This window comes from Choloepus didactylus, chromosome 6, assembly GCF_015220235.1.
Source record: "Choloepus didactylus isolate mChoDid1 chromosome 6, mChoDid1.pri, whole genome shotgun sequence".
NCBI classification, from domain to species: domain Eukaryota; kingdom Metazoa; phylum Chordata; class Mammalia; order Pilosa; family Megalonychidae; genus Choloepus; species Choloepus didactylus.
The window spans coordinates 7,547,686-7,572,514 of NC_051312.1; the positions used below are offsets into that span (position 1 = coordinate 7,547,686).

Genomic DNA, 24,829 nt, shown 5'->3' on the forward strand with positions numbered 1-24,829 from the left:
CCTCAGTTTTTTGGAGGGAATAACTTTAAAAATACTTAAATGGCTAAGTTTATTTGGTGCAGTTAAGAATTAAACTTGTCAATTTTAACATTGCTGTTACATGTGAAATAAACTTATGTGATGTTCTACTAGTAAAAAAAAAACAAAAAAAAACAGTTTGGAAGTGACAGAAAAGGGGTCTCTGGAATCTCTGAGTGAGTTAAACCACTGATACATGCTATGTGATCCTGGGCAAGTCACTTCCTGTCTCCAAGCTGGTTTTCTCATGGTGGAAAAAAAAAATCTTTTCACAGACCCAGGTCAGAGGGGGCAGTTTTTGGCAATCGCCTCGCGACCTTTGGCTTCTGTGTGGCCCCAGAGGGAACCAAGAGTCTCCTGCTGGGATTTCAAAGTGGGAAGTCTGAGCAGCAGGAGCCATGCTGGCAACCTAGTCTGGGGCTTAGGAGGAAGGAAAAGGGATGTGGCTGGAGGCGAAGCCAGCTCAGCGGCAGCAGGGCCTGTGTCACCTCCTCGTGACTGTCACCCCTGGAGCAGGCCTCCCCCTACCCCCCAAGGACAACAGCCTGGCTTCCCTGTGCTTCAGTCCAAGGCCTTGGACAGCTCAAAGTCCGTGGCTGTGGGTGGCCCTCAGGAGAGGGCAGGCCCAGGCCCCCTCGGGAAGATGTCCAAGACGACGTACGGGTGGCAGGGACTCTGCGGGGGAGGGCCTCATGGGTCCCACCGCGTCACACAGGAAGGCTGGGCCAGCTCAGGACCCAATGAAGACAAGGGGAGGTGGCACGGGACCTGGTCCGATGGACTCCACCAGGCTGGGGACTCACGACAGGAGGCAGGCTGAGGGGTCAGAGCTGTTTTATTTGGGCAGCAGGGACTAAGGGCAGCAGGCCGTGGGGGGTGCGTCACCGGTACAGGTAGTCAGCCTGGATGTTGGCGGCAATCTCGGCCTCCCACTTGTCCCCGTTGTTGAGCAGCTTCTCCTTGTTGTACAGCAGCTCCTCGTGTGACTCCGTGGAGAACTCAAAGTTGGGGCCCTGCCGGGGGCAGGGTGGGGCGCAGCTGCGTGAGGCCCCCCTGGGAGCCCGCGTCTATGTGTCCACCTCCCGCCCCGGGGTGCCTGCTCACCTCCACGATGGCGTCCACAGGGCAGGCCTCCTGGCAGAAGCCGCAGTAGATGCACTTGGTCATGTCGATGTCGTAGCGGGTGGTCCGGCGGCTGCCGTCCGCCCGCGGCTCTGCCTCGATGGTGATGGCCTGCAGGAGGCAGCACCCGGCGCTGCCACACTGCCCAGCTGCTGCCCGGCCCCGGGGCACAGGGTGCTAGCCCTCGCTGCGGACGTCTCAACCTCTCCGCCGCTCACCTCCAGCCACGCTGCCGCCTTGCTCCTCCCGGCCCCCAGGCCTTTGCATGGACCCCCCTGCCTGGAGGCTCTTCCCTGCAACTCCCACAGGCACCTCCCTGGTCACCCTTCGGGCCTCTTCTCCCACCATCACCCCATCTGTGTCTATCATGCGAATGTGGTCATTCCGTCCCTGCACCAATGGGCACTGACCCCAGTCTGTGCAGGACCCCCCACCAGAACCAAAGCTGGGGGCTCAAAGGAGCGGCCCTCTGGGACAGGGAGGGCCTTAGCTGGGGCGTGTGCATCCCTGGGGACAGACACACAGGGAGGACTCCCGGGAAAAAGTGATCCCATGCAAGAGCCAGCCTGTAACTCCCAGGCCTGGTCTCATACCCCAACCAGCCCCCCAAGGGCGGCCTGCACCCCTCACAGGGCCAACTCAGGACTGGAGACGTCACTCCATGACGCCGTGACTCCCAGAACACCCTGGCCATGTGGCCTCGTTGCTTCCATTTCCAGATGGGAGAACTGGCTCACAGAGGAAAGAGACTTTCCTAGGGACACAAGCAGGGGGGCTGGAGTCTATGCCCAGTCTGCCCAGCCCCCCTCCTGCTGCGGCAGGCCGGGTGGTCGGCTGGGGCCAGGGACTCACCTGGGCGGGGCAGACCGCCTCGCAGAGCTTGCAGGCGATGCAGCGCTCCTCCCCAGACGGGTACCGGCGCAGGGCGTGCTCCCCACGAAAGCGAGGGCTCAGCGGGCCCTTCTCAAACGGGTAGTTGATGGTGGCCGGCTCCCGGAACAGGTAGCTCAGGGTCATGCCCAGGCCTGGGGACAGCACAGGCATGTGGGTGGGGCCCTCTCCTCCCTGAGGCGGCAGTGCCCACCTCACCCCCAGGGCGCACCTCGGATGAGCTCAGTCCACATCAGGGTCTGCGCAGCCTGGTCAGTTGCTGACCTCATGTCCATCTTCAACTCCTTCATGTTCACGTACTCTGCAGAGGGGCGGGTATGGCCGTGGCAGGAGGCCTCCTGCCCCCATCTCATGCCCCCTCCCCAGGGAATCTGGCTCCAGAGAGGTGAGGCCCGGCCCTCGTCTCTGAGTACCCCGGCTGGGATCGCCAGGGGCTTGCTCTTCCATCAAGCCTCTCCCTGAGCTGGTGACATCTGAGCCCGGCCACCCCCACCCCCCAACAGGGCTTTGAAGGAAGAGTCAAGGGGAGCGAGTGAGGGGCTTGGGGGTGGGGGTCCTGGTGAGGAGCCATGGACACCCACAGCTCTCACCCTGGCAATTCCCTCCCGCACGTCTGGGGAGCTGAGATCAGACTCTGCAGCCACAGGAAGGCCCAGTCTCTCCTCTGGCTGGACCAGCCCCGATCAGGGAAGCCCGAGGCCACCCCGGTACTCACTGTAGGTGGCTGCCGCAGTGCTGCGGTGGAGGCTCCGGCCACTGGGACGTCCTGCAGGGAGAGGGGTGACGCTCTGCAGCTGTGCCCTCAGGCCAGCACGCTGGGCTTCCCCACCCCCAGGAAGGGCCCCGCAGTCCTACCTGTGCATGCGGCCTGGGCCAGTGCCCGCAGCAGCCCCGGCGTACTCAGGCAGCGCATCTGCAGGGGTAGAGGGAGGGAGGCGTGGGGTGGGGTCAAGAGCTGCCCCCAGGAACTCCTCCCCGACCCCACTGCCACTGTGCCACCTTCCCCCAACTCACCCCTCATTCCCGTCAGAGGCACAAACCGCCTCTCCGACCCCCGGTCCAGCACCTCCCATCCCTGCCACGAGGGCTAAGGTTTGGGGAGGGCCTGTGGACCCCAAGTTCCATGTATCTCACCTCCGAAGAAGTCTTTGCAATCATCCCTCCTCCCGACTGGTGCTCCTGCCTCCTACCTCCCCCCTCTGCTATTCATCTTCCCAAACCAGCATCTTTTGTGAGCTGACCTGGGGCCAGGTGCTACACTAATGGTTTCCCATGTGCCATCATCTCGTCCCTATGAGAGCCCTTCGAGGGAGGTGCTAGAGGCGTCCCCATTTAACAGGTGAGAATCCACAGCTCAGTCGCAGCAAGTGCCCTTGGGCTGGACACTGGGAGGTGGGGCCAACCCTGGCCTCGCAAGCCCTCCCCTTCTGGCCACTCGTTAAAGACTCAAGTAATCCTCAGTTCCTTTCCCTGCAGCGAACGTCCTTCTGGACCAGCCTGCCAAGTGACCTTGGGCAGGTGAGGTCACCTGGACCTCAGTTTTCTCACCTGTGAAATGGGGGGAGGGGAACACGACAAGGAAGGGAGCCCATACGCGCCAAGGGCTTAGCCTGGGCCGCTGCCAGGGCTCCCAAGCGCCCCTCTCGTGACCTGTGACCTCTAGAGGGCCCACTTCTAACCTACGATTTCAATCCACACGCACCCAACCCCGGCACCTTCTCCGACCTTCCCTCGTGACCTCTGACCCCACGGACGCAAAAGCCGCCAGGCAGTGGGGGGGCGCATGCGCTCGAAGGGTGCCGGCTCCCCGCGCGCCCGCTACACGCTGAAGGGCACAGAGGCTGCGGGCCCCGAACGGGCCGAGGCGAAGCCCGGGAGCGGAGCCGGCGGGGTCGACCGGGGCACCACACTAGCCCCCGACGCCGCGCTGCCCGGGCCTGGCCCACCGGCCGAACCCTCAACACCCACCTTGAATCGTTGCCGCTCCTTCCCTTGCCGAGCAGGCCTGGCAGTCGAGAGGTGGAATCCACACTCTGAGACGCTGTCATTGGGCTGTTTCGCTTCGCCTTTTCCGCGCTGACACAACATGGTATGGCCTGATTGGCCAGTGGCGCCGCCGAAAGAGGCGGGATCCCGAAATACCTTTCCTCTGGTTGGCTAAGGCAGAGGAGGCCCTTGAAGTCCTGCAGGGCGCCGCCATGTTGCTTCCGAGAAGCCAATAAGCGAGGACTCGCGGGCCGCTGGAGGCGGGACATCCGGGGCGTGGCTTTGGGGGCAGGCGGACACCCGACTGTCCTCCCGGACCTTGGCCGCAGCGGGCGGGAGGCGGGGAGACGGGGATGCGGGACCGAGAAGCTGCCTCTGCTGCCTCCTCCCTGCCCCGGACCCGGAGGACGGGGGCCGGGCGGGGCAGGCGCAGCGGGCGAGGATGCTGAGGCGTTGGTGACGGCCATGCGGAGCGCGGCGGCCGTGATTCCGCGCGCAGTCCCAGCCGGCCCTGCGCCGAACGCTCTGCACACGTGGTTCCCTTTCATCTTCTCCCCAGCCCGCGCGGAGGAACTATTATTCTCACTTTCCAGACGAGGAAACCAAGTCACCGAGATGTTCACTAACTTCCGCCAAGCCGCAGAGCTGCGACGTGCGGCAGCCTCGTTTGCACCTGGACCTCCAGGACTCGGGAGCGGGGTCCCTCCACCAGCCCCCAGATCTGTATTTTCACCCGGTGACTTGTGTGGTGGAGGGACGCACAGAGGCGGCGAGCCCTGAGGAGGCCCTGAGGCAGCCTGCCTGGGTGCTGGGGTGGTGATGGCTCAGGGAAGGCTTCCTGGAGGAGGTGGCAGGCAGAGAAGGCCTTCCACACCTATGTGCAGAGGTCCTCAGGAAAAGCTGGACTGAGTGCGCCTGCAGAGGACAGTGACAGGCTGCAGTGTGGGGCCGAGGGGGCAGCGGCCCAAGAGGGCCCCTAGGAGTGGTGTGACTGAGTGAGCTTGGGGGAGATCAATGGCTGCCAAGGACTGGTGGATCCTGAGGAGACATGGGGGTGAGAGGCCTGTGCTGGAGTAGCATGGTGGCCTGCATATATTAGTGTGCGGATAGGGGAAATTCTGCAGAGTCAGAATTATCGGGACTTACTCAAAGGTGAGACAGGGATTTTGGCCTTGGTGGCTGAGGTTGGTGGTGGTGGTGGGTGCATTGTGTGGTATGGGGGTCCCAGGATGGGGAAGAGGAGGAGTCCAGTGTGGGACATGGTGAGGGGAAGGTGCCCGGGGCCAGCCACTTAGTGGGGGCTGGAGGGAGTCGCGAGGGGAATGTCGGCCTGACCTGGCCAGAGAGGAGAGGGGCAGCCTCACCCCATCCGGCTGGAGAAAAGACAGGATGCCTAGGGTTCAGAGCCAGAAACTTGTATTTATTAAACCTGATGCTGGCCCCCCAATTTAGGCCTCATAACAGTCTCAGGTGGTAGCACTTACCACCGTACTGCTGGGGAAACCGAGGCCCAGAGAGGGCAGCAACAGTCAGGGTGTCCCCTGGAGTGACCTAGACTAGACCCCACGGCCCCTCAGCTGCTCCCTCCATAGGGTAGTGGGTGGCTCCAAGGTGCCCACCCCTGCCCGCTGCTCCCAGGGCTCCTGGTTGGCATGGGGGGTTGAGGGCAGGTTACCATGCTGTTTCCTGGGCTCCCTGAGAAGAGAAGGGAAGACCCAGAGGGAGGAGGGCAGGCACCGGTCCTTGACAAGTCCCCCCCCCGTGCCCTGGCCTCCAGGCCGTGCCCCCACCGCACAGCAGCGAGCCTGTGGGGGTGCTCGGGGCCAGGCGCCCGAGGCGGGCTCAGAGCAGGGTGCAGCTGCAGCTGCGGACGTCCATGGCGGTCAGCAGCAGCCTCAGGTTGCGCGGCGAGTAGGGGGGGTAGCGGAGGGCATAGATCTTCTCCAGCCCCAGGGGGCGCAGCAGGCAGGCGCGGTGGTGGGAGAAGGTGTCGAAGGAGAACTTGCCGTGGTACCTCCCCATCCCGCTGGCACCTGCACGGGAGCACCAGACACGGGCGGTCAGGCCCCCGGTGGGCAACCGAGGCTGCGCTCAGACACACGGTGACCCGGGTGGGGGTGGGCACCTTGCCCTGTGGGCCTCGGTTTCCCCATCTGCACATTGGCCTGATCATAGTGTCTGATTCATGGGATGAGTGAACAGGTGCCAGCTCAGAAAATGGTGGGGACACCGGGTGCTGGGGCAGAGAGACAGACAGTGGCTAAGGGTAGGGGTGAGGGGTCTGTACTGTTTTGAGTCCTCAGAGTCTAGGGGGGATCAGACGGGGCCCTCCGTGAGGTGGGGGGAATCAGGGAGAGTTCCCAGAGCCAGTGAAGCCTGAGGGCGGCTGGGGGTAACTCGTGGAGAGCTTGGAGGTGGGTGGGGACTGGCATGTTAGGGGACCTGGGAGGGGTTCTGGGTGACTGGGAGTGGGGACCAGGGTCGGGTTGGGAGGGACGGCCTCGAGACTGTGAGTGAGGGGCTTTGCTGGCCCTGGGAGCTGTGGGAGAATTTTCTCAGGGGAGTGGCAGCTCAGACGTGCCCCCAGGCAGACCCCCCTCTGCTCTGAGGAGGAGGTGGGCTGAGGAGGGGCTGGGGCCGCAGCCAGGTAGGGGTCTGGCACAGTGACCCGGCAAGGCTGCAGCCGGGGACAGCAGGGGGACAGCACTGCCCAGCCCTGATGCGGCTTGCCCTGCACAGCATCTGCAGGGTCTGCTCCCAGCCTGGTGGGGACCCCAGTGACACCAGCTGCTCTCCATGGAGGGTCTGGGCCTCACGGGGGCCACCTGCAGACCCTGCTGCAATTTACCCTGGTGCTGAGTGTGGCCAGGGGGACAGGCACCCACGTCACCGGCTCTGGCCCCACCGTGTTGCTCAGGGGGAAGCTGGCTTAGGGAGACGTCGCAGCCTGTCCGGGGAGCTGGGATACGGTCAGAGGCCAGGACTTGGCCGTGGTGTCAGGAGCTGCCTGGGGAGGGGTCTCCAGTCCCCCGGCCTCTCCTGCAGGGGCAGGAGCAGTGGGCAGCAGGCCCATTTCCAGCAGGTATGAGCTGCCCCGGGGCTGGACTGAGGGGGGTGGGGAGGGGGTTAAAGGGCCAGCACCACGGGATACAGAGAACACGGGGGCTTTGTGGGTGCTGCCAGGCAGACGAGACGGGCTGCCGGGACGGTGCCATCACATCTGGGTTTAAAAAGAAACACCCTGAGTTGTGTTTTGGTGGCTCGCACACTGGTCTGGAAGGTTCTGCCCGAGGCAAGGAGGCAGCAGCACTGGGGGTGCTGGGTAAGATGACAAGGGTCCCCCTCGCCTGCCAGTCCACGCTGAGCTTGGCCCTGAGCGTGCTATGGCCGGGGCGGTGTTTGAGCGACTCTCGTGATGAAACGAGCCGGGAGTGGGGAAGGGCAGCCCGGCCGGCACCTACCCACTCCGCCGAAGGGCAGCGAGTTCACGCTCAGGTGCATGAAGCCGTCGTTCCCGCAGAAGCCCCCGCTGCTGGTGCCAGCCAGCACCCGCTTCACCACCTGGGAGAGAGCAGCGGTGAGGCCGGGCACGGGGCAGCAGGAAACAGGAGGGGTGACCCCCATGTGCCCCAAGGGACCCCAGACCTGCTCCAGGTTCAACTCGGCTAATTCCACCCATCTTGCTTCGGGAAGGGTCTGAGGCCCCAGAGGTGGGTGCGACGGGATGGGTGCAGGGGGCGGCTGGGGTTGGGCTTCCCGAGCGTCTGTTTTGTGTGGGGCCTGGGCCGGTGCTGGGGACACAGACTCTCAGGCCCGGGGAGAGGCGGGGAACCCAGCACCGCCTGGGGACACGGTGAGTGCCAGGTTGTCAGGGCAGCCTCCCAGGGCGGGCTGTGTCTGCCGAGGCTCCAGGGAAGGACGAGAGTCGTTTGGGCAAAGACGAGAAGATGGCACCTCCTCGGCAGAGTGGGCACCGTGGGCAGGCCGAGCGCGGGAGTGGCTGGGGGCTGTGTGTGCAGCAGGCGCTCCAGGGGCAACATTTAGGGGAGAACGGACATGGCCCTTGTCTTAAAGAAGGACCTTCCTCATCAGAGATCAGTGGACAATAAATACTCATTGTGTGAAAAAGTCATTCTGTCTGGTCAGTGTCCGTGTGAACCTCCGACAAGGGCCTTGCATGTGGCGGGTGGAGTGGACCACCCTGCCCAGGCTTGACGTCACTGTCACACTGAGACCAGTGTTGACAACAACGGCAGTGGACAGTGGGTCAGAAAGCCTGAGGAACTAGTGTCTAGGCATGTCTGTGTGTGCACCGGACCAGTGCCAATGGTCAGAGAGGGTTGACAGCCACTGTGCCGAGTGACCGTGCTTCCAGAAAACCTACGTAGAGTTTTCTCAAGTTAAGGCTATGCAGGATAGTTTTCCAGGACTCCTCAGAGAAATGGCCAGTTCTAGGACCGGGTAGGGGACATAAAAGCTGAACCTGGGGGCATCCTGCAGAACCAGGAGACAAGGCAGTGGTTGAAAACCCCAAGGATGCGGGCCAGGGGGTCTGTCAAAGGACACGGGGGCTCCCAGTCCTCCAGCCTGTCAAGGTGGTGAAAAAGGACAGACTGAAAGGCTGTCACTGACCAGAGGAGACGGGGAGGATGCTGGGGCAGAGGGGCCAGGGATGGAAAACAGGCGCCGTCCAGATAAAGCCTGAGGTTTGCTTCCCGGTGGTGTCAGGGTCCCCGCGTCGTGGTGACATAATGCCCACAATTGGGGAGGCTGGGGGAGGGTCTGTGGGAACCCCCTACCATCTCTGTAACTTTTCCATAAATTGAAATTACTTAGAAATAAAAAGTTTCTTGAAAGGCATTGCCGAGAACAGGGAGGAATTGCATGAGAGCTGGGGGAGGGGGCTGAGGGCCATGGGAGCCTCGGGTGTCGTGGGCTGGGGGTGCACCCCGGCCACCCCCCACCCCAGGCTGGAGCAGGGTGCACTCAGGTGGGCCTCTATTTCCCAGCCTTTCACCCTGGGTCCTGCTTGGCGGCAGGCTGGGAGGGTCTTTCCTGCTCCTGGCGAGGAGGAAGGGGTCCTCCTTGGGGAGACCACAGGGAGCCCCCCACGGAGGACCCAGGAGAGCATGGCCTGGGCAGGCTGGGAGGCTTGGCTGTTCCTGGGGACAGGCCAAAAGGCCACCACTCCTGGTCTCTGGGGGGCCACACCCTGCCTGCCCCCTCCAGGCCCCTCAGTCCACTCTGATGGCAGAGGCCCTTCTGCCTCTGCAGCCCCTCTCCCACCCCACCCCCTGCCCCCTGCGGGGAGCCCACCTGGCTGCTGTTGGAGAAGGCGTAGAGGGCCAGCGGCTTCTCCCGCTGGTTGATGAAGTCGATGGCCTCATCCAGGCTCCTCACGTTCACGATGGGCAGGATGGGCCCGAAGATCTCCTCCTGCATCACCAGCTCCGTCTCCTGCACGTCCACCAGCACCGTGGGGGCTGCCGGGCCCAGGCACGGCTCAGTTCTGGGGCCGCGGCCGGGAGACACCCCCCAGGGTGGGGGGCCGGGGTGGGCCGAGGGACCCTGGGCTCCAGGCCGAGGGGATGGTGGGGAAGAAAGTCTCCCCACAGCCCCCAGCAGTGCCGTGGGAGGCTTCCCAGCCTGGCCGGGGCCTGCGGGCCCAGAGAATCCCCTGGCCTTGGTCTTACGTCAGGGGCCGAGGGCATCGCGGAATGTGGAGCCCTGGTGACCCTGTCCCAGAAGGTGACAGCAGTTGGGCAGGGGCGAGCCATGGGGCCTGTGGGGACGAGGGGTCTGCTCTACACCCCAGAAGAGTAGACGCTCAGGACAGCACCCCAGGGGCCAGAGCTGAGGCACTGGGGGCTCCTGGTGGCCAGGGGTCCCTGCCTCGGGGAGCAGCAGATGAGGGCTCGACAGGGCCCTAGAACCCCGGGCCGGCGCTTAGAGAACCCAGCGCTGTGGGACCAGACTGGGGAAAGGTTGGGGCGCCCAGTGGACCCCCAGCCCGCCCAGGCCCCCACGGACTCACCGATGTAGCGCTCCCTCGCGTCGCTCTGGCCGCCGACGGCCACCCGGCCGCAGCCCAGCAGGCCCTGCAGCCGCTGGAAATGCTTCTCGCTGATGATGCGGCCGAAGTCCGGGGAGCAACGGGGGTCGTCGCCATAGAAACGGGTGATGGCATCCTGCAGGGCGGGCAGCAGCCGCTCCTGCATCTCGGGGCTGCACAGCACATAGTCAGGGGCCACGCAGGTCTGGCCGGCATTAAAGTAGCGGAACCAGGCCACGCGGTTGGCCACGGTCTGGGGGTTGCAGTCGTCGTGCACGTAGCAGGGGTTCTTGCCCCCCAGCTCCAGAGTGACAGGCGTCAGGTGCTTGGCCGCGGCAGCCATGACGATCTTGCCAACGCGAGGGCTCCCTGGGTGTGGAAAGAAACTGGAGTGGCCTTTTCATGACTCAGACCACTGAAGGCCTTGGCCTGGGGTCTGGGACCCCCGAGGGGGCTTCACTCTCCACCCTGGGCCTCCCATGTGAGGTGGGGGAGTTGAGGTTGGAGCCAGCCCTCTCCTGGCCTTCTCTGCCTTTCCTGCCAGCTGCTCCCATCCTGTAGCTTAGAACCTTGTTCACCCCTTCCCCAAACCAGCCCCCAACACAGCAGCAAGTTAGGACCCCAGGCTCATTTTTCCAGAAGCTGCCTCTGAGGCCCTTCTTGTTAGAGATTCAGGAGCCCCCTCCCCACCTCACCCGTGTGTCTTTCTGATCTTGGACATGCCCTTGCAGGGGGCTCTTTGTAAACTGCTGCATTGCACCCTCTCCATCTCCATTCTCTTCCAGAACCTTCAGTGGCTCCCTGTTGCCCAAGAACAGAGTCCAGCTCTTAGCCTGGCTGATGTTTGAGTCTTACCTCTCCGACCTTCACCTAGAGGCCCCGCCACCCCCACCAACCACTCCACCCCCACTTCAGACCCTTTGCTATCTATCTGCTTCCTGGCCCAAGCTGATCCACCCAGGCTCAGCCTTGCAGAGGCTGTGCATCTCCAGGATCCGCCTGGCTTCTGCACCCCTCTTCCCCAGGGTTGATCTTGACTCTTGGGGCCTTACGAGCTCCCCTCCTCCACTCGGCCTTCCCTGCCCCAAAGCCCACCTGGGCCTCAAGACATTTGTCTCCCTGCCTGGCCTGAAGTCCCATGGAGCCACCTCTATCGTAATGGCCCTTCCTCCCTGCCACCACTGCCTGCAGGAGCCAGGGCTTAAACCCTACTGGTCCGGCCCTTCGCCACTCTGCTCTGGTCCCCATCCCCCATTCACTCCCTCTTGGCCCCTGTTCCCTGTGCCTGGGGGGGCTCTCCCCAGGGGCCTGTGGCTCCCCCACCCCAGCTCCTCTGTCTTTGCTCAACATTTCCTTTTCAATGAGGCCTTCCTGGCCCCCTGCTCATCCTGCTCCCACCTCCCCAGCCTTGCCCTGACCTGCAGGGTTAGAGCATTCATCTCTTTCTGATGTGCTAGGTAACTTCTGGTACATTCCTTGTTTGCTGTATGTTTCCCTCACTGTGCTGTGATATCCATAAGGACATGGATTTTGTCTTTCTGGTCTTTGTTTTAGCCAGAGACCCCAACAGTGTGTGACATAGTGTGCATGAGCACATTAATCAGTGTGTGAGTAAATGGATGAGCATTGAGAAAAAAATGAATGACTGAGTGAAAGAGTAAGTGGATGAGCAAGTGAGTGAATGAATGAACAAGTGAATGAGTGAATGAATGAGTGAGGAATGGATGAGTGAATGGATGGATGGGTGGGTGGATGGACAGGTGGGTGGATGGATGGGTGGATGGGTGGATGGATGGATGATGGATGGGTGGGTAAATGGGTGAGTGGATGGGCAGGTGAGTGGATGGGTGGATGGGTGAATGGATGGATGGGTGGATGGATGGATGGATGCGTGGGTGGGTGGATGGATGGATGGATGGATGGATGGATGGATGGGTGGATGGGTGGATGCTTCCCAAGGGCCAGGTGCTGTGACAAAGGCTCTTGTACATTATCTCATTCCCCATGTTTAGGGATTGCCCCATTTTACAGATAAGGAAACTGAAGGCTGGAGAAGTCGAGGGTGTGGTAGCAGAGTGGGTTCCAGCCGGGCCTGCTGCCCTTCCTCTGAGCTGCCTCTGCTAACTGGTCTGGGAACCTCCCGGGATCTGGCCCTAGCCACAGTGGGCAGCATGCCGGTCCTGGGGGCTGTGGCCCACCCTAAGCTGCAGGGAGGTGTGGTGGAAGGCAGGCTGGAGCCTTCCCCGGATGCCCCCTCCCAAGTCTGCCACCCCCAGGAATCTGCCTGAGATACTTCCCTTTGCCAACAGCTGAGGACCCCAACACCCCCTTGCTCTGATAATCGCCCTGTCCTCTAGCCAAGGCAGGGGGTGGGGGGCAGCTGCAGGAGCAAGCAGAGCTTTCTCTGGGCTTGAGCAGGGTCTGGGAAGAAAAAGGCCAGGCTGGCATCCGGTCCCACTCTGAGGTGGACAGCGTGTGCCATGCAAGGGTCGCATCTGGGAACCAAGTTCAGATGCTGCCCCCTCTGCCAGGCAGGGCCCTTTGCAGTAATGCTGAGGCCTCAGGGCCAGCGCCCTGGCCCTTTCATCTCTTCTCGAAACTCTGTCCTGGTCACTCAAAGCCCGTGGTGCCTAGGCCAACAGGCACATGGCAGGGTGAGGGCAAGCAGCCACTGGGATCAGTTCCAGGGCGCTCGCCAAGGACCTGGGTGCAAATCTGAGCCTGACCGTCTCAGTCAGCGGAAACCCAGCGGGCTTGGGGAGCAGCAGGGTACCACAGATAAGCCTGGTGAGAGCTCAGCAAGAGGAGTGGCTGAGTCCTGGGCCTGTGGTTAGTGGAGGGACCCGTGGCCTCGGGGACAGGACGCAGCCCCCTCCCGGAGGCTCCAGGGCTGCTCCCACCTGCTCCAGAGAGAAGGGAGCTGGCAGGTCATGGAGCCCTGAGGACGCCCACCCAGCGCCCGCCCTGGTTGGGGTCCTCCCGGCTGGCTGTCCGCCTTGCCTCCCCCAGCCTCTCTCAGCTTTAGGGACAAGACCCTGAGGGTGGGGCCCCGGCCTCCCACCCTCCCGTTCTGCCACCCCCGGGCCTCTGTGGGCCTCACCAGTGAAGAAGATGTAGTCGAACTTGTTCTCCAGCAGCTGTCCCGTCTCCTGGGGCCCGCCCAGCACCACAGCAAAGCAGCTCTGCAAGGTGGGATGGTGGTGAAGGCCTCACGCTGGGGACACCTGCCCTGCCCTGGCTCGAGGTGGGCCGGGTGGGGGCTGTGTGCCGGGGCCTGGGGTGGGGGGCCGAGCAGGGCACCAGAAGGCACGGGCCCAGCTGTGAGAAGCTGTGGGACCCTAGTGGACAGGTGCTCTTGCCAGCTCCTCAGAGCAAAACTCTGATTGCCACCCTCTCTTTTACTCAAAGGGAAACTGAGGCAGAGGGGCAGCGATTTAGCCAAGGCTACACAGCTTGGGAGAGGCAGAATCGAGGGCAGATCTTGGGTCTGGGTGACAGGCCCCTGCGATGCCCTTCCATGCCAGGGGCTGCCCAGCCCGCTGCGAGGGGCCACCCCATGGCCACTCAGTCTGCCCCACGGCCCTGCTCACCTGGTCCAGGTATCGGGGCAGCAGCTCGGCCAGGACCTTCTCCATGTGCTTGCTGATCTCTGATGGCTTCAGTACCACACAGTTCCCTGCAGCGCAGGGTGGGGAGAGATGAAGACACTGGCTCAGAGAGGTGAGGCTATGGACCCAAGGCCACACAGCCCAGGGTGGGACTGGGCCTCCCTCCCAGCCAGTGAAGCTCCCCTCTTCCAGCGGCTCCGTGGGTGGCCACGGGGACGGAGGGGAGGGCTGCAGGCAGGCGGAGGCTCAGCTGCTCACCTGCGGCCAGGGCACCCACGAGGGGCACAAGCGTCAGGTTCAGGGGGTAGTTCCAGGGGGCGATGATGAGGACCAGGCCGAAGGGCTCCTTCCGAATGAAGGCCGAGTCCAGCTGCGTGGCCTGGACGGGGGGACGGAGCAGGCAGGGGTGAGCAGTAACTCCTCCAAGACCCCAGCCCCTCAGCAGCGCTCCCCCCACCCCGAGGCTGCCCAGTGGGGAGTACGTGGTCCCCGAGGCCACCTGCCCGCCCCAGGCCCCCAGGGCTCACCAGGTTCTTGGGCACTTTCTCGTCCTTCATCCAGGCCCGCAGGTTCCTGAGAGCCAACTTCACCTCGCCCTGGCTGATGCTGATCTCAGACAACTCCGCCTCGAAGGCCGACTGCAGGGAAGGGGCAGGGACGGGGTGAGGGCACCCCGGGATCAGCGGGCGGCCGGAGCCAGGGAGTGGCACGGCTGGCACACAGGGTGCTGCCTCCCACGGCAAGGCTTGCTCTGATTAGCAAAGCACATCCCACCGGGTGCAGGTGCAGCTCTGTGACATAAAGACAGAAGCAGCTGCCCTGCAGAGCTGACCTTGCAGGCGGGAAACAGACAGTCAGCAGGAAAAGGAGAAAATTCAACTCTGTATTAGGACTTGATGAGTGCCATGGAGAAAATAAAACAGGGTGAGGGGGTTAGAGACTGCCGGCTTGTGTGTGTGAGCATCTGTATGGGTGTACACGAGTGCATGCGTGCGTGCATGAGCTCGTGGCACGTGCATGTGTGTGGGGGGTGTGTGTGAGACAGCGTGAGTGTACATGAGTGAATGACAGTCTGTGGAAATGTGACTGTGAGGGCACAAGTGTGAACGTGAGTGTGCACAAGCGAGCAAATGAACATACATGATGTGTGTGGGAATGAGTGTGTTTGTAGATACGTGTTTCTTCCATTTTGTACACGATGGTCGGTGCAGGCCTCTGGAGGGGATGACATCCGAGCAGAGCTCCGAAGGGAGGGCGGAGGGAGGGCGAATATTCCCGGCTGAGGCCCTGGCACGTGCCAAGGCCCTGAGGTGGGCACAGGCTTGCCATGTCCCTGATTAGCGAGGAGCAGGGTGGGCAGGTGGTGGCACCCGGCAGCGGGGTGAGGACACGGTGGGAATTAGGTAACAGGGCTGTCCGGACAGTGCCGTGTGCAGCTGCCCCTGGGTAGATGCCATTAGCGCCCACAGCCAGGGGTCAGGGGTCGCAGCCAGTCTCCAGGGCAGGAGTGAGGAGGAGGTGGGAATCAGAAAGGACACGGTTCTGCTCTCTGCCCTGCCCCCCACCCCTGACCCCAACCCCCCTGCTAGGGAAGCTGCGGGGAGCCGGGGCCATGGCCATGGACGCTGGAGCTGAGACCCCAACAAGACCGCACAAGCTGCGCCTGCTAGAGGAGAGGGTGACGGGCACGGGGGGTGCTGCAGATGGGCACTGAGGCCAGAGCAGGTGATGCTCAAGCTGAGCCCGGGCCGTGACCTCAGAGGACCCCGCCGCACCTGCTGGATGCTCTCTGGCCTATGACCTGAGTGGGGTTTGGGGCAGAGTTTACAGGAAGGTCCAGACCCAGCCAAATGTCGTGACTTTGGAAGAGTAGGCTATTTTGAACCAGGTTCAAATCCCACCCCGGCCCTTCCTGGCTGTGTGCCCTCAGACAAGCGAGGTGCCGTCTCTGAGCCTCCTCTGGGGGGTTACAGGAGAAGGCGGCCTCGAGGCTGCTGGGGTTGGATGAGACAATGCCCGCCAGGTGCTGGGAGGGGGCGGGGGACAGCCGGATTGAATTTTCTGGGCTGCTGCTCCCTGTGTGGGGCCCCAGCTCCGGGAGCCTCGGGCACCGTGGGTTGGCAGGAGGCTGGTAACCGAGTTGGGAGGACAGGAGGTGAAATCCGAGCAGAAGGGCGGAAAGGACCGGATACACAGTCAAGTCGGGTCCCACAGGGGAGGATGGGCCGACTGGGGAGGCAGCGGAGACACAGTGTGGGGGAACCAGTCCCTGCCGGGCCCACCAGGCCCAGAGAAGGGGGCGCTCCCCACAAGGAGGGGCAAGGAGAGTGGTGGGGCCCCTGGTTTTCCAAAGTGGGAAAACGGATTCCAGAAGTGGCAGACAGGGGAGCCCAGCTACAGGGAAGTAGGTTTCTCGGGGTTCCTCCATGGCTGCTGCTAGAGCCGACGGGGGCTGAGCCTCCAGAGCCCCCAGATCCCCCAGGCATGGAGGGTCCATTGTGCCCAGGTGAAGCCAAAGCCCTCCATGGGGTGGCAGGTCTCCCCGGACCTCATCTTTTGTATCTCCCTGACCCCCCACTCCCACTCTGCTCTGGCCACGGGGCCGCCCGGCCGGCACCTCCTGCCTCAGGTTGCACGTGCTGTGCCGTCTGCTGTCCCCCAGGCCCACCTGGCTCCTTCCCCTCCTCCTTCACGTCTCTGCTCAAATGCCGCCTTTCAGAGAGAGCCCGTCCCTGGTCCCACGCTGGGAGTGTCTCTCCATGGCACTGTTATCATCAACGTGCCAGGGAGTTAGTTATTTACTGCCGTACTGTGTCTCCCCCAAGGAGATCAGCTCCCTGGGCAGGGGGACTTGGTGTTGCTCACTGTCACCCCAGGGCTGGACCGGGCCTGGCACACAGCGGGTGCCCAGTGGAAAGCTGGCGGGTGGGTGGGAAAGCAAACGCACGTGCCTATGCCTGGGGGCAGGTGGGGTCCACGGGCCTTTAGCTCCCTTCCTGGAGGATGCACCGGCCCCATCCCCTCCCTTCCTGCCCCGGCGCCCCCACCCCGCGACCCCCGGCCCACCTTGCGCAGGTCCTGCGCCAGCGCGTCCTGCAGAAGCTGCTTGTTGTCCCGCAGGAAGCGGCCCAGGCCCTCCAGCTGCGCTGCCCGGAACTCGGCAGGTCGCGTCCGGCCCGCGCGGAAGGCCTCCCGCAGCCGCCGCAGGGTGTCCTCGGGGGGCTCCATCCTGCGGGGCGAGGCGTGTGGGTGGAGGTGGGGCTGCACCCCCCAGCCCGCACCCTCCACCCACCCCGCACCGGCGGCCCCCTGCCCCGCCTGGTCACCCCTCACGGGGACTCACAGGTGACCATGAGGGCCAGGGTGCCCGTGCACCCCAAAACGCAAACATGCATGCATGCACGCACCCGGGGATTCGCCCCCACACGCGCGCACATATGTGCACACAAACCCAGGGATTTGTTCCCCCACCACACACGTGCACACACACAAATGGGGATTCGCTTCCTGCCATGCACGTGTACACACAGAGACACACAGATTCACACCCCCAGGACACACAGACCCACAGGCATCTCCCACCCCCCCAGCTGTTGCACACTCACTCGGATGGGAGAGTTGGCAGATTTGCGGACTGAGGAACTAAAAGGCTTGGGGGTGGGTGGCCAGTCCAGGGCGCTTCTGGAAGCCGGGCCCCTAAGACCATCTGCTCACTCACCCAGTGGGCAGCAGCTCCGGCCTCGCCTCCCCCGGGGGCTGTGTGAACTCCCCAAGGAGACAGGGTGCCCTCCCTGGGCAGGGGCTTTGTCCCCCGGCAAGTGGGCCCTGCAGTGTGACCCTGTGGCCGGGCTCACATCTGTCCATGGAGGGCAGAAAAGGCCTCTGGGTCATGGGGTCACAGGGGCCTGAACCCTGGGCCCATCCATGGTGCCCAGAGGTGCTCCCAAAGACACCCCCTCACGTACTCAGGACACACACACACGCCCTGACAGACCTACAGACGGCTCCTTTCGGCCAGCGGGCGGGAGGGCCCCGGACCTCCAGGCGACTGGGGACTGGGCATGGCTCGGGGACAGCTACTAGCCGCCCCCAAAGGTGGGTGGGCAGGAGGCAGGGGGCCACGCTCCTTCCTGACACACGGAAGTTAGCCCCTGGCCCCCGGCAGCTCCCGGGACCCACCCCGGCCGGCTCTCCTGCCCTCTTGGAGACAGGGTGGCCTCCGCCCTCCCGCCTGAGTCCAGGGCAAACAGGAAGCCTTTGATAAGCAGAGGGAGGGAAAGAGGCTGCTCACCAACTGCCACCCCAGCCACCACTGGGGACATTCCAGACACAGAATGCTCTGTCCCCCCCGCCCCCTGGCTGGCTCCTCTCCCGGTGCCTCAGCTTCCGCAGCAGCAGCAAAAAAGGGTAACTCCAGCCTCGCAGAGGCCCTGCTGCCTCCCGGGGCCCACGCTGCAGTGTTGGGGGGTAGGTAACCATGGAGAGGGGCATGGTGAGGAGGCAGGGTAGGGGCCAGCCAGGCTTCCATGCCGTCATCAGCCAGGGCTGGCAGACAAGGCAGGGCCCCCCGACATCACCTGGCCCCCCATGTGTTTACTTGAGGCCTATCAGAGGAGTGTGGTGATGCAGAGACCCATGGGAACCCTTTCCTCTTTCCCTCACTGATTCCTTTCCCTTCAGGTCTCAGTTTGGCTGCTGCCTCCTCCAGGCAGTCTGCCCTGATTACTCCCTCCCTCCCGCTCACACACACCCAGTGCCTCTTGCCCCATTGGCTTCGTCCCTCACTGCAGTGGGTCATGCCGTGGGCTAAGTGCCTGGTTATACTCTGCCCCCACCCCCCGCCTTCTGTCCCACCCTTTGCCCACTTAACTCATCCTTTAGGGCTTAGTGCCCAAATTCCTCGTCTATTAGGGAATAATGACGGGGTGATAGCTCCCACCAGCTGACGGTGTTTGTCGAGGAGGAGATCACGCCTTCCAGTTCTACGCCAAGGCTGTGAGCTGTTGTCACTGATGTCACAGGCCTTGGTTTTCTGGAGGGCTCTGTGGCCCTGAGAGTGAGCCTGCTCTGGCCGACAGTTTGGCCTGGACCAATGGACCCTCTAGAGAGCCCGGGCTGGAGCCCCAGGCAGGCCCCGCTGGCATGGTGGGGGGCCCACACTGACCCCGGGGGCCTCCCGCTCTGGTTCAGGGAAGCTGGGCAATTGCCTCGGGGCACAGGAATGTCTCCATGGCCCCCAGAGAGGGTGGGTGGTGTGGTGGGCAGAGGGGGACACTCTCAGCACCCCTCTCGGTCTCTTCCGCCCCAACCCTCCTTCCTGGAGGAAAGGGCACCAACCAGGCAGAGACCCCAGAGCCAAATGCCCGTCCCTAGAACCCCCCTGCCTCCTACCAGCTGGGCGGACTTGGGTGGGCCACTCGCCTGCTTCTGCCTCAGTTTCCTCAAGTGCAAAACGGGGACAGCACCTGCAGTGGCAATAATGCCCCATAAAAGGTGGCTGTGGTTACTTGTACTGAGTGCTCAGCAAATATGTCACCCCCCTCCTCCCTGTCCGGCCCTTTCTCTGTCCTGATCTCGCCTTCGGACTTCTGTTGAATGTAAAGTCAAACACACCCACCCCCTCCCGCCTCCCCAGGCTCTTTGCACTTTCCTTAGAGTCTCTAGGGAGAACCCACAAGAATGTGAGGCACGCAGCTTGAATGGTGGACGTTTGGGCGAGGCGATGGGCACTGGAGCTCTGTGGGCATGGGAGTCTGGACGGAGCATTCCAGCAGCCCCTCCTGGCAACACTGAGGCAACCTGTTCCAGGGCAGCAGGATACATGTTCGTCCAGCCGGGCCCCCTGGGGCCTGGCATTGCCCCCCACAGGATGGACACTCGACTGAGGCCCCTGGGGCACTCCCTAGGGGGAGGGATGGGGAGCTGAGCTCGCCCCTTGCTAGCACGGGAGCTCAGGCCCCTTGTCCCGGGATCTGGGGTGACCCTGGGTCTGTGTCCTTACCAGGGAGCCAAGCCCAAGCTCACGTCCCTCGGTACATCAGACACCACGTAAGTCCACCATGACAACAATGCTTATCTCATGCCCACCCGTGCCCATCCGTGCAAACCACGTGGCCTGCGTGGACTCGCTGAGCTGCATCAGGGCCCAGCGAGGGGCCCCTTAACCTCCCCGTAGAAGGAAATAGACACCAAAGCACAGAGAGGTCAAGGAACTTGCCCGAGGCCGCCCAGCTCCCTTGCACAGGCAAACCGGCTGGGCAGGAGCAGGGCAGCCTGGCCAAGCGCAATCACAGAGCCCGCGGAGAGGGGCAGCGAGCACTTGGGGGCAGTGGGGACAGGAACCTTCTGGGCAAGTCAGATGGGGGCGGAAGGCGTCGGAGGCCCCGTTTGTGTCCCACCCCACTGGCCGCGGCCTCCCTGCTTCCTGCCGACTTCCTTGCTCCCTCAGGCTGAACCGCTGAGGTCCCAGTGGGTGGACAGGCCAGGGTCCCGGGGGCACAGGCCCCCACGGCTGGCTGAGTGGCCCCAGCTTCAGCCACTCACTCAACCATACCTGCTCCAGGGCTGCTGCCTCAGGGTGAGGGTGGGGGGTCGGGAGTTGCCACACCATTTAGTTGTGAAAGGCGGGGGCAGGCCTCTTTCCTCTGGCCACTTCCCCTCCAGGCCATGGACCTGGGGATTCCTCTAAAAATAATGCCAGGCATCGTGCCAGCATGGGTGCCAGAAGTGGGTGCAGCGTGGGGTCTATCCCAGTGCCCCTTTTATAGGAAAGTTTGTTGAGGCCCCGAGTGGCTGCGTGGAGTCGTGGGGAATTAACTGCAGTGAGCTCCTGGCCCCCAAGCCCCAGGGCAGGGCCCTGTCACCTCCTCTTCCCCCTCCCAGCCTCTGTCAAGTCAGCTGGATGTTGGGAAGGAAAGCTCCAGCCCGTGCCCTCATTCTTTCTGCCTTGGTTTCCCTGTCTATACCGTGGGTCTGGAGCCCGATGACCTGGGTTTGAATCCCAGCTCCTCCGTTCACTGCTCAGGAGGCCTTGGGCAGGTTGCTTGGCCCCTGATGGCTCACTTTTCCCCTCTGTAAATGGAGGTGCCGCCTGCAGCCTCCCCCCGGTGCAAGGTACAGGGTGTAAGTGCTCGGGAACGGGGGCTTGGAATGATCATTATTCCGACTGAAGGGCAGATACGCTGGAGAGGACTCTGGGGGACAGCCCTGGGGTGGGGACCATGGAGGCCTTGGCCCAGTCTGGGTGCCAGGGGAGGTGAGGATGTCACCCCGAGACTCGGCAAGGACAGGGGGGTGGTGCCGGCAAAGGTGACGGAGATGAACGTGGTGGTCTGACGGCCTGGGGGGGGGTCCCCATTAGGGCTATGAGAAGGTGGGGGTCGCCAGGCCGGCCTCGAAGGCCCCACAGGCCTCCCTCTCCAGGGTCTCTGGTTCTCATCTCCAGTGTTTAGCCTTCACCTGGATTTTCCCCGATGTCTCTGGAAGCTCTGGCAGCCCCGTCCCTTTTGGGGAGTCCGCGGGGAGCTGGGACTAATGCAGCCTTTTCGCAGGGGCTGCTCCTGACCCAGTCAAGTCCCTCTGCTGATAATGGCCTCCCCGAGGCAGGGCCGGCCACCGCCTCCTTCCCTGGACCCCGGCCAAGTCCCTCCCTAAGAACAGTCACCTCCTGGACCCAGGCGCGGCCGCGGTCCCAGCCCAGCCGAGGAAATATCTGACGCCCGATGGATGTTTGACCCTCCAGAAGTGGGAAGTGCGTTCCCTCCCGGGGCAGCTGGGCCCAGAGGGGTCCGTCCGCTCCCTGAGAGGATGCCCAGTAAGAGGAGGGCACTGCAGCCCCGCTCGGGACCCCCGGGCCTTCCCTCCGCACCTCCCCCTGCAGCTGTCTTCCGTGGGGCCCAGAGGAAGTCCCTCCATGCTTCCCCTTTCTCCCCGGCAGGAGATGAGGACAAGGCGAGTCCTTGTGTGTGGCCGCAGGGGCAGGCCCGCCTGGGTGGCCCAGCAGCCCGAGTGGCTGAGCCTGGCAGCCGGCCCATGGGATCCCCGGCCCTGACTGCTCCCTGCGGCCGCGGCCGGAGCCCCAGTCTCTCCAGGATACGGTACCTGAGGCCCTGGCAGGCTACCCTTCCTCCTGGCCGTCCCGGCTCTGCCCCGCTGCCCGGCAGTTGTGTAATGTCCAAGGCTGGGCCAGCCCCGGGGCGGGGCTGCCCTGGCCCCATGCCTGACCTTGGCTCTGGGCCGGCTGGAGGCTACAGGCCGAGATTGCTCCACCACAGAGAAGGAGCCAGGGCCCAGAGAGGGCCAGCCCCAGGCCAGGCCACACAGCAGGCCTCCAGGGAGCTCTGAGCCAGGGGCCGGCGGAGGAGAAGGAGAGCCCAGGGCAGTGGGCCCGGTGGCCTGGAGAGGCCGAGCAGACCCTGCCCCCCACCCCTACAGCCTTCCCTTGAGCCTCAGTTTCCCCATCTGCAAAGAACGATGGCTGGAGTCCAGAAATACACCCTCGGGGTCAGTGCCATGGCCTGGCCCATTTCCCAACCTTCCCATCTGCACCCACATCAACACCATCCCACCCACCACCCCCTCACGGAGCCCTTCCCCCAGCCACCTGACATTTTACACATGAGGAAACTGAGGCCCAGGGAGTGGGTGAGGACGTGGCGAGGGCTGGGACCCACTCAGGGGGCTTCTTGCTCCAGAAATGGGGCCAGATATCCCCTCTGCCTCCCAAGACGAGCGCCACCCTCCGCCCTCCATGGCGACAGTCCTGATGGGGCACCACGGTGGGGCCTGTGGGCCTGAGCCGTCTCCTGCCCTCCCCAGCCCCTACCTGGGCACACCTGTCGGAGCCAGCACAAAGGAGGATGATCCCCAAGCAGCTGTGGTGACAGACAGGCAGGCGATCGAGTTACGGGTGGGAGGAGGAACGTGCTTTGTGTCATCACCCAGTGGCAGCCACCCCAGTGCCCTGAGTCTGCCCAGGATCCCGGCCTGGGGCCTCGGGGCCGACCCGGCACCCGGGAGATGCTCATTGCGCCCCTGCCCCCCTCGCAGCTCCCTCTGCCTACCTGGGAGGGCGGGAGAGGTCTCCGGGTCCACGCCTGCCCCGGTGGCTCCTGGAGGCTTCAGCTAGCTGGGGTGCGTGTCCAGGGCTGCGGGGGGCCCTGCCCTCTGTGTGGGATGGAGCCCCCAGCTGCTGCCTGTCACGTGGCTCAGCATGTGACAGCCCTGCCCTGCATCTGGAGCCGAGCCAGGCAGAGCGGGAGCCAGGCGGGGCTGGGCTGGGGCTGAGCCTGGCAGCCCTGGACCAGGAGAGAGGCCCAGAGAGGGGCAGCCACTGGCCTCAGGCCACACAGCAAATCAGGGACCCACCTGGGGACCGTGGCAGGTGGGGTGGAGGGGTGTTGTGGCATCCCGAGGGGAGATACCCCTAAACTTGGCATGAATTCAGGAACAGTCAGGGAGGAGGTCCCCAAAGAGGCCTGTCCTCGGGGAGGAGCAGGAGCAGCCCCTCCCCAATCTGGATTGATGCCTCTTGCTCCTCAAAGCTCTGGGGACGCAGGAGGCTCTGTCCGGGCAAGCCCGGGAGAAACGGGGCTCTGGGTGGGGGCTGGATGAGGACTTGGGTGTTGGGCGTGGGGCACAGAGGCTGGGAGGGGGGCCCAGGGGTTCTAAGATTCTTGACACGGCCAAGCTCATGGTCCCTGGGTCAGCCTGGCTCTTCCTCGCCAGGTGACCCTGGACACATCACTTCCCCTCTTTGGACCTTGGTGTTCTTGTGTGAACACTGGGGACAGTCATGACACCAGGAGTTGCCCTGAAGAGTAAATGAGATGATGCAGTGAGGCCCATGGCTCAGGGCCAGTTCAAGTCCAGTGTGACCTCGGGCTGGTGTCTTGACCTCTCTGTGCCTCTGTTTTCCGATCTATAAAATGGGACAATAGAAACACATACTCAGGTGATTGTGAAGGTGAAATGAGACGATCCCTGTAATGCAGTATTCAGGGGCCCGGAGTTGTTTCCATTCCAAGAGCTCCCCATCCCCTCTGAAGGAGGCTGGGAGCCTCCCCCAGTCTCCAAGCCCCTCTGCTCCCGCCGCCTGCCCTCCAGATCCCCTCGGCTCCCACCATCCTCTGCCAGGGCCCCCAGCTTCAGGGCCCCCTCTTCTTCTTGGGTTGGGGGCTGAGGCTCAGAAGGGACAGGGGCTTGCCCCTGAGCTCGGGGCTCCTCCCCCAGGCGCCCTCGTCCCCCCTGCATTTGTCTCAGGGCAGACCCCACCCTTCAGCAATGCCTCTGATTTTTAGTTCGGAGGATTTGATGAAAAGACCCTCAGTCTTTTCACCTCCAACCTCCTTTTCCAGAACAGAAGGGCAGGGGAGGGTGCGCCGGGCACAGACTGCAGCATCCGGTAGAGTCACTCATTCACTCACTCATTCATTCATTCATTTAGTCCCTCCCTCCCCTCTTCCTTCCTGCTCAGACACCTCCAGAGCCCTAGATTCCAACCAGGGCTTGCTAAGCGGTCTTGATCACATCCCGCCCCCTCTCTGGGCCTCAGTTTCTTCACCTCTAAAATGGGGTTCATTCTACCTGCCTCACAGTGCAGCCTAAGGGGTGAAACAGCATCTATAAGGCACCTGAAGGGGCACCTGGTACACAGTAGGTGCTCAGTACATGTGCTCGCTTTTCTGCCCCTTTCCCCTTCGCTCCTAAGGAAGCAGCTGCCTGGGCCTCATCCCTGAGACCCTGCCCCATCCTTCCTGCCGGCCAAGCACCCCCTGCCTTCCCCTCCCCACAGAGGCCAGCCCCTGCTCAGGCCAGGGCTGCGGTGCCCAGACACGGTCGGCCCTCGGTAAAGAATAGTGATCACGAGGCACTCATTCATTCCCTAGCCTAGCAAGCCTTTATTAAGCACCTACTGTGTGCTAGGTCCCGTGCCAAGGACTTCACATGCACCCTGCTATAGTGTTCAGACACGGCAGAGGAGAGCGCAGGCTCCACGAGGTGCAGAGACCGGCCGGGTTACACAGTGGGAAGGACAGATGGGGGGTCAAGCCCAGGCAGCCCAGAGGGTTTGCAGAGCACCCTAAGGCCTCGCTTAGGAGTCGGGCGGGGGTCCCTGGCCCCAGGTGAGCCCCTCAGCCCCTGCTCGCAGGAG

At 63.4% G+C, this 24,829-nt stretch overlaps 2 protein-coding genes across 10 annotated transcripts; both read right to left on the reverse strand.

Annotated features, from left to right (window-relative positions):
* Positions 1-835: 835 nt before the first annotated feature.
* Positions 836-4,115, reverse strand: NDUFS8 (NADH:ubiquinone oxidoreductase core subunit S8). 6 transcript variants are annotated; one of them, XM_037838440.1, is made up of 7 exons: positions 4,000-4,115; positions 2,887-2,944; positions 2,747-2,797; positions 2,243-2,332; positions 1,993-2,165; positions 1,123-1,251; positions 836-1,031 (listed from the first exon to the last, which is right to left on the reverse strand). In XM_037838440.1, exons 2-7 carry the CDS (start codon positions 2,942-2,944, stop codon positions 900-902), a joined length of 633 nt encoding a protein of 210 aa, XP_037694368.1. In that variant the 5' UTR covers positions 4,000-4,115; the 3' UTR covers positions 836-899. The 6 variants fall into 6 exon arrangements, with proteins under 6 accessions (XP_037694368.1, XP_037694370.1, XP_037694372.1 ...); XM_037838442.1 differs by lacking the exon at positions 4,000-4,115 and adding an exon at positions 3,757-3,964; XM_037838444.1 differs by lacking the exon at positions 4,000-4,115 and adding an exon at positions 3,734-3,775.
* Positions 4,116-5,416: 1,301 nt separating this feature from the next.
* Positions 5,417-23,013, reverse strand: LOC119535998 (aldehyde dehydrogenase family 3 member B1). Of its 4 annotated transcripts, XM_037838437.1 has the most exons (11): positions 21,778-21,833; positions 19,069-19,142; positions 16,744-16,906; positions 14,205-14,315; positions 13,936-14,056; positions 13,660-13,745; positions 13,170-13,251; positions 10,052-10,438; positions 9,334-9,500; positions 7,479-7,578; positions 5,417-6,050 (listed from the first exon to the last, which is right to left on the reverse strand). In XM_037838437.1, the coding sequence occupies exons 3-11, from the start codon at positions 16,903-16,905 to the stop codon at positions 5,860-5,862; spliced, it is 1,407 nt and encodes a 468-aa protein (XP_037694365.1). In that variant the 5' UTR covers position 16,906; positions 19,069-19,142; positions 21,778-21,833; the 3' UTR covers positions 5,417-5,859. The 4 variants fall into 4 exon arrangements, with proteins under 4 accessions (XP_037694365.1, XP_037694366.1, XP_037694364.1 ...); XM_037838438.1 differs by lacking the exons at positions 19,069-19,142; positions 21,778-21,833 and adding an exon at positions 22,740-23,013; XM_037838436.1 differs by lacking the exon at positions 19,069-19,142 and having other exon boundaries at positions 21,778-21,876.
* Positions 23,014-24,829: the final 1,816 nt, after the last annotated feature.

Bases quoted from the DNA above. Each gene is read 5' to 3' on its own strand.
- NDUFS8 (XM_037838442.1), bottom strand. From the start codon at position 3,816: ATGCGCCCCCCCACTGCCTGGCGGCTTTTGCGTCCGTGGGGTCAGAGG. The intron at 2,166-2,242 runs GTGCGCCCTGGG...TGCTGTCCCCAG, and splicing joins GTGGACTGAGCTCATCCGAG to GCCTGGGCATGACCCTGAGC. The intron at 1,252-1,992 runs GTGAGTCCCTGG...TGCCTCCTGCAG, and splicing joins AGGCGGTCTGCCCCGCCCAG to GCCATCACCATCGAGGCAGA.
- LOC119535998 (XM_037838438.1), bottom strand. From the start codon at position 16,905: ATGGAGCCCCCCGAGGACACCCTGCGGCGGCTGCGGGAGGCCTTCCGC. The intron at 13,252-13,659 runs GTGAGCAGGGCC...CCCACCTTGCAG, and splicing joins TGCCCCGATACCTGGACCAG to AGCTGCTTTGCTGTGGTGCT. The intron at 6,051-7,478 runs GTAGGTGCCGGC...GCTCCCGTGCAG, and splicing joins GCTGCCCTTCGGCGGAGTGG to GTGCCAGCGGGATGGGGAGG.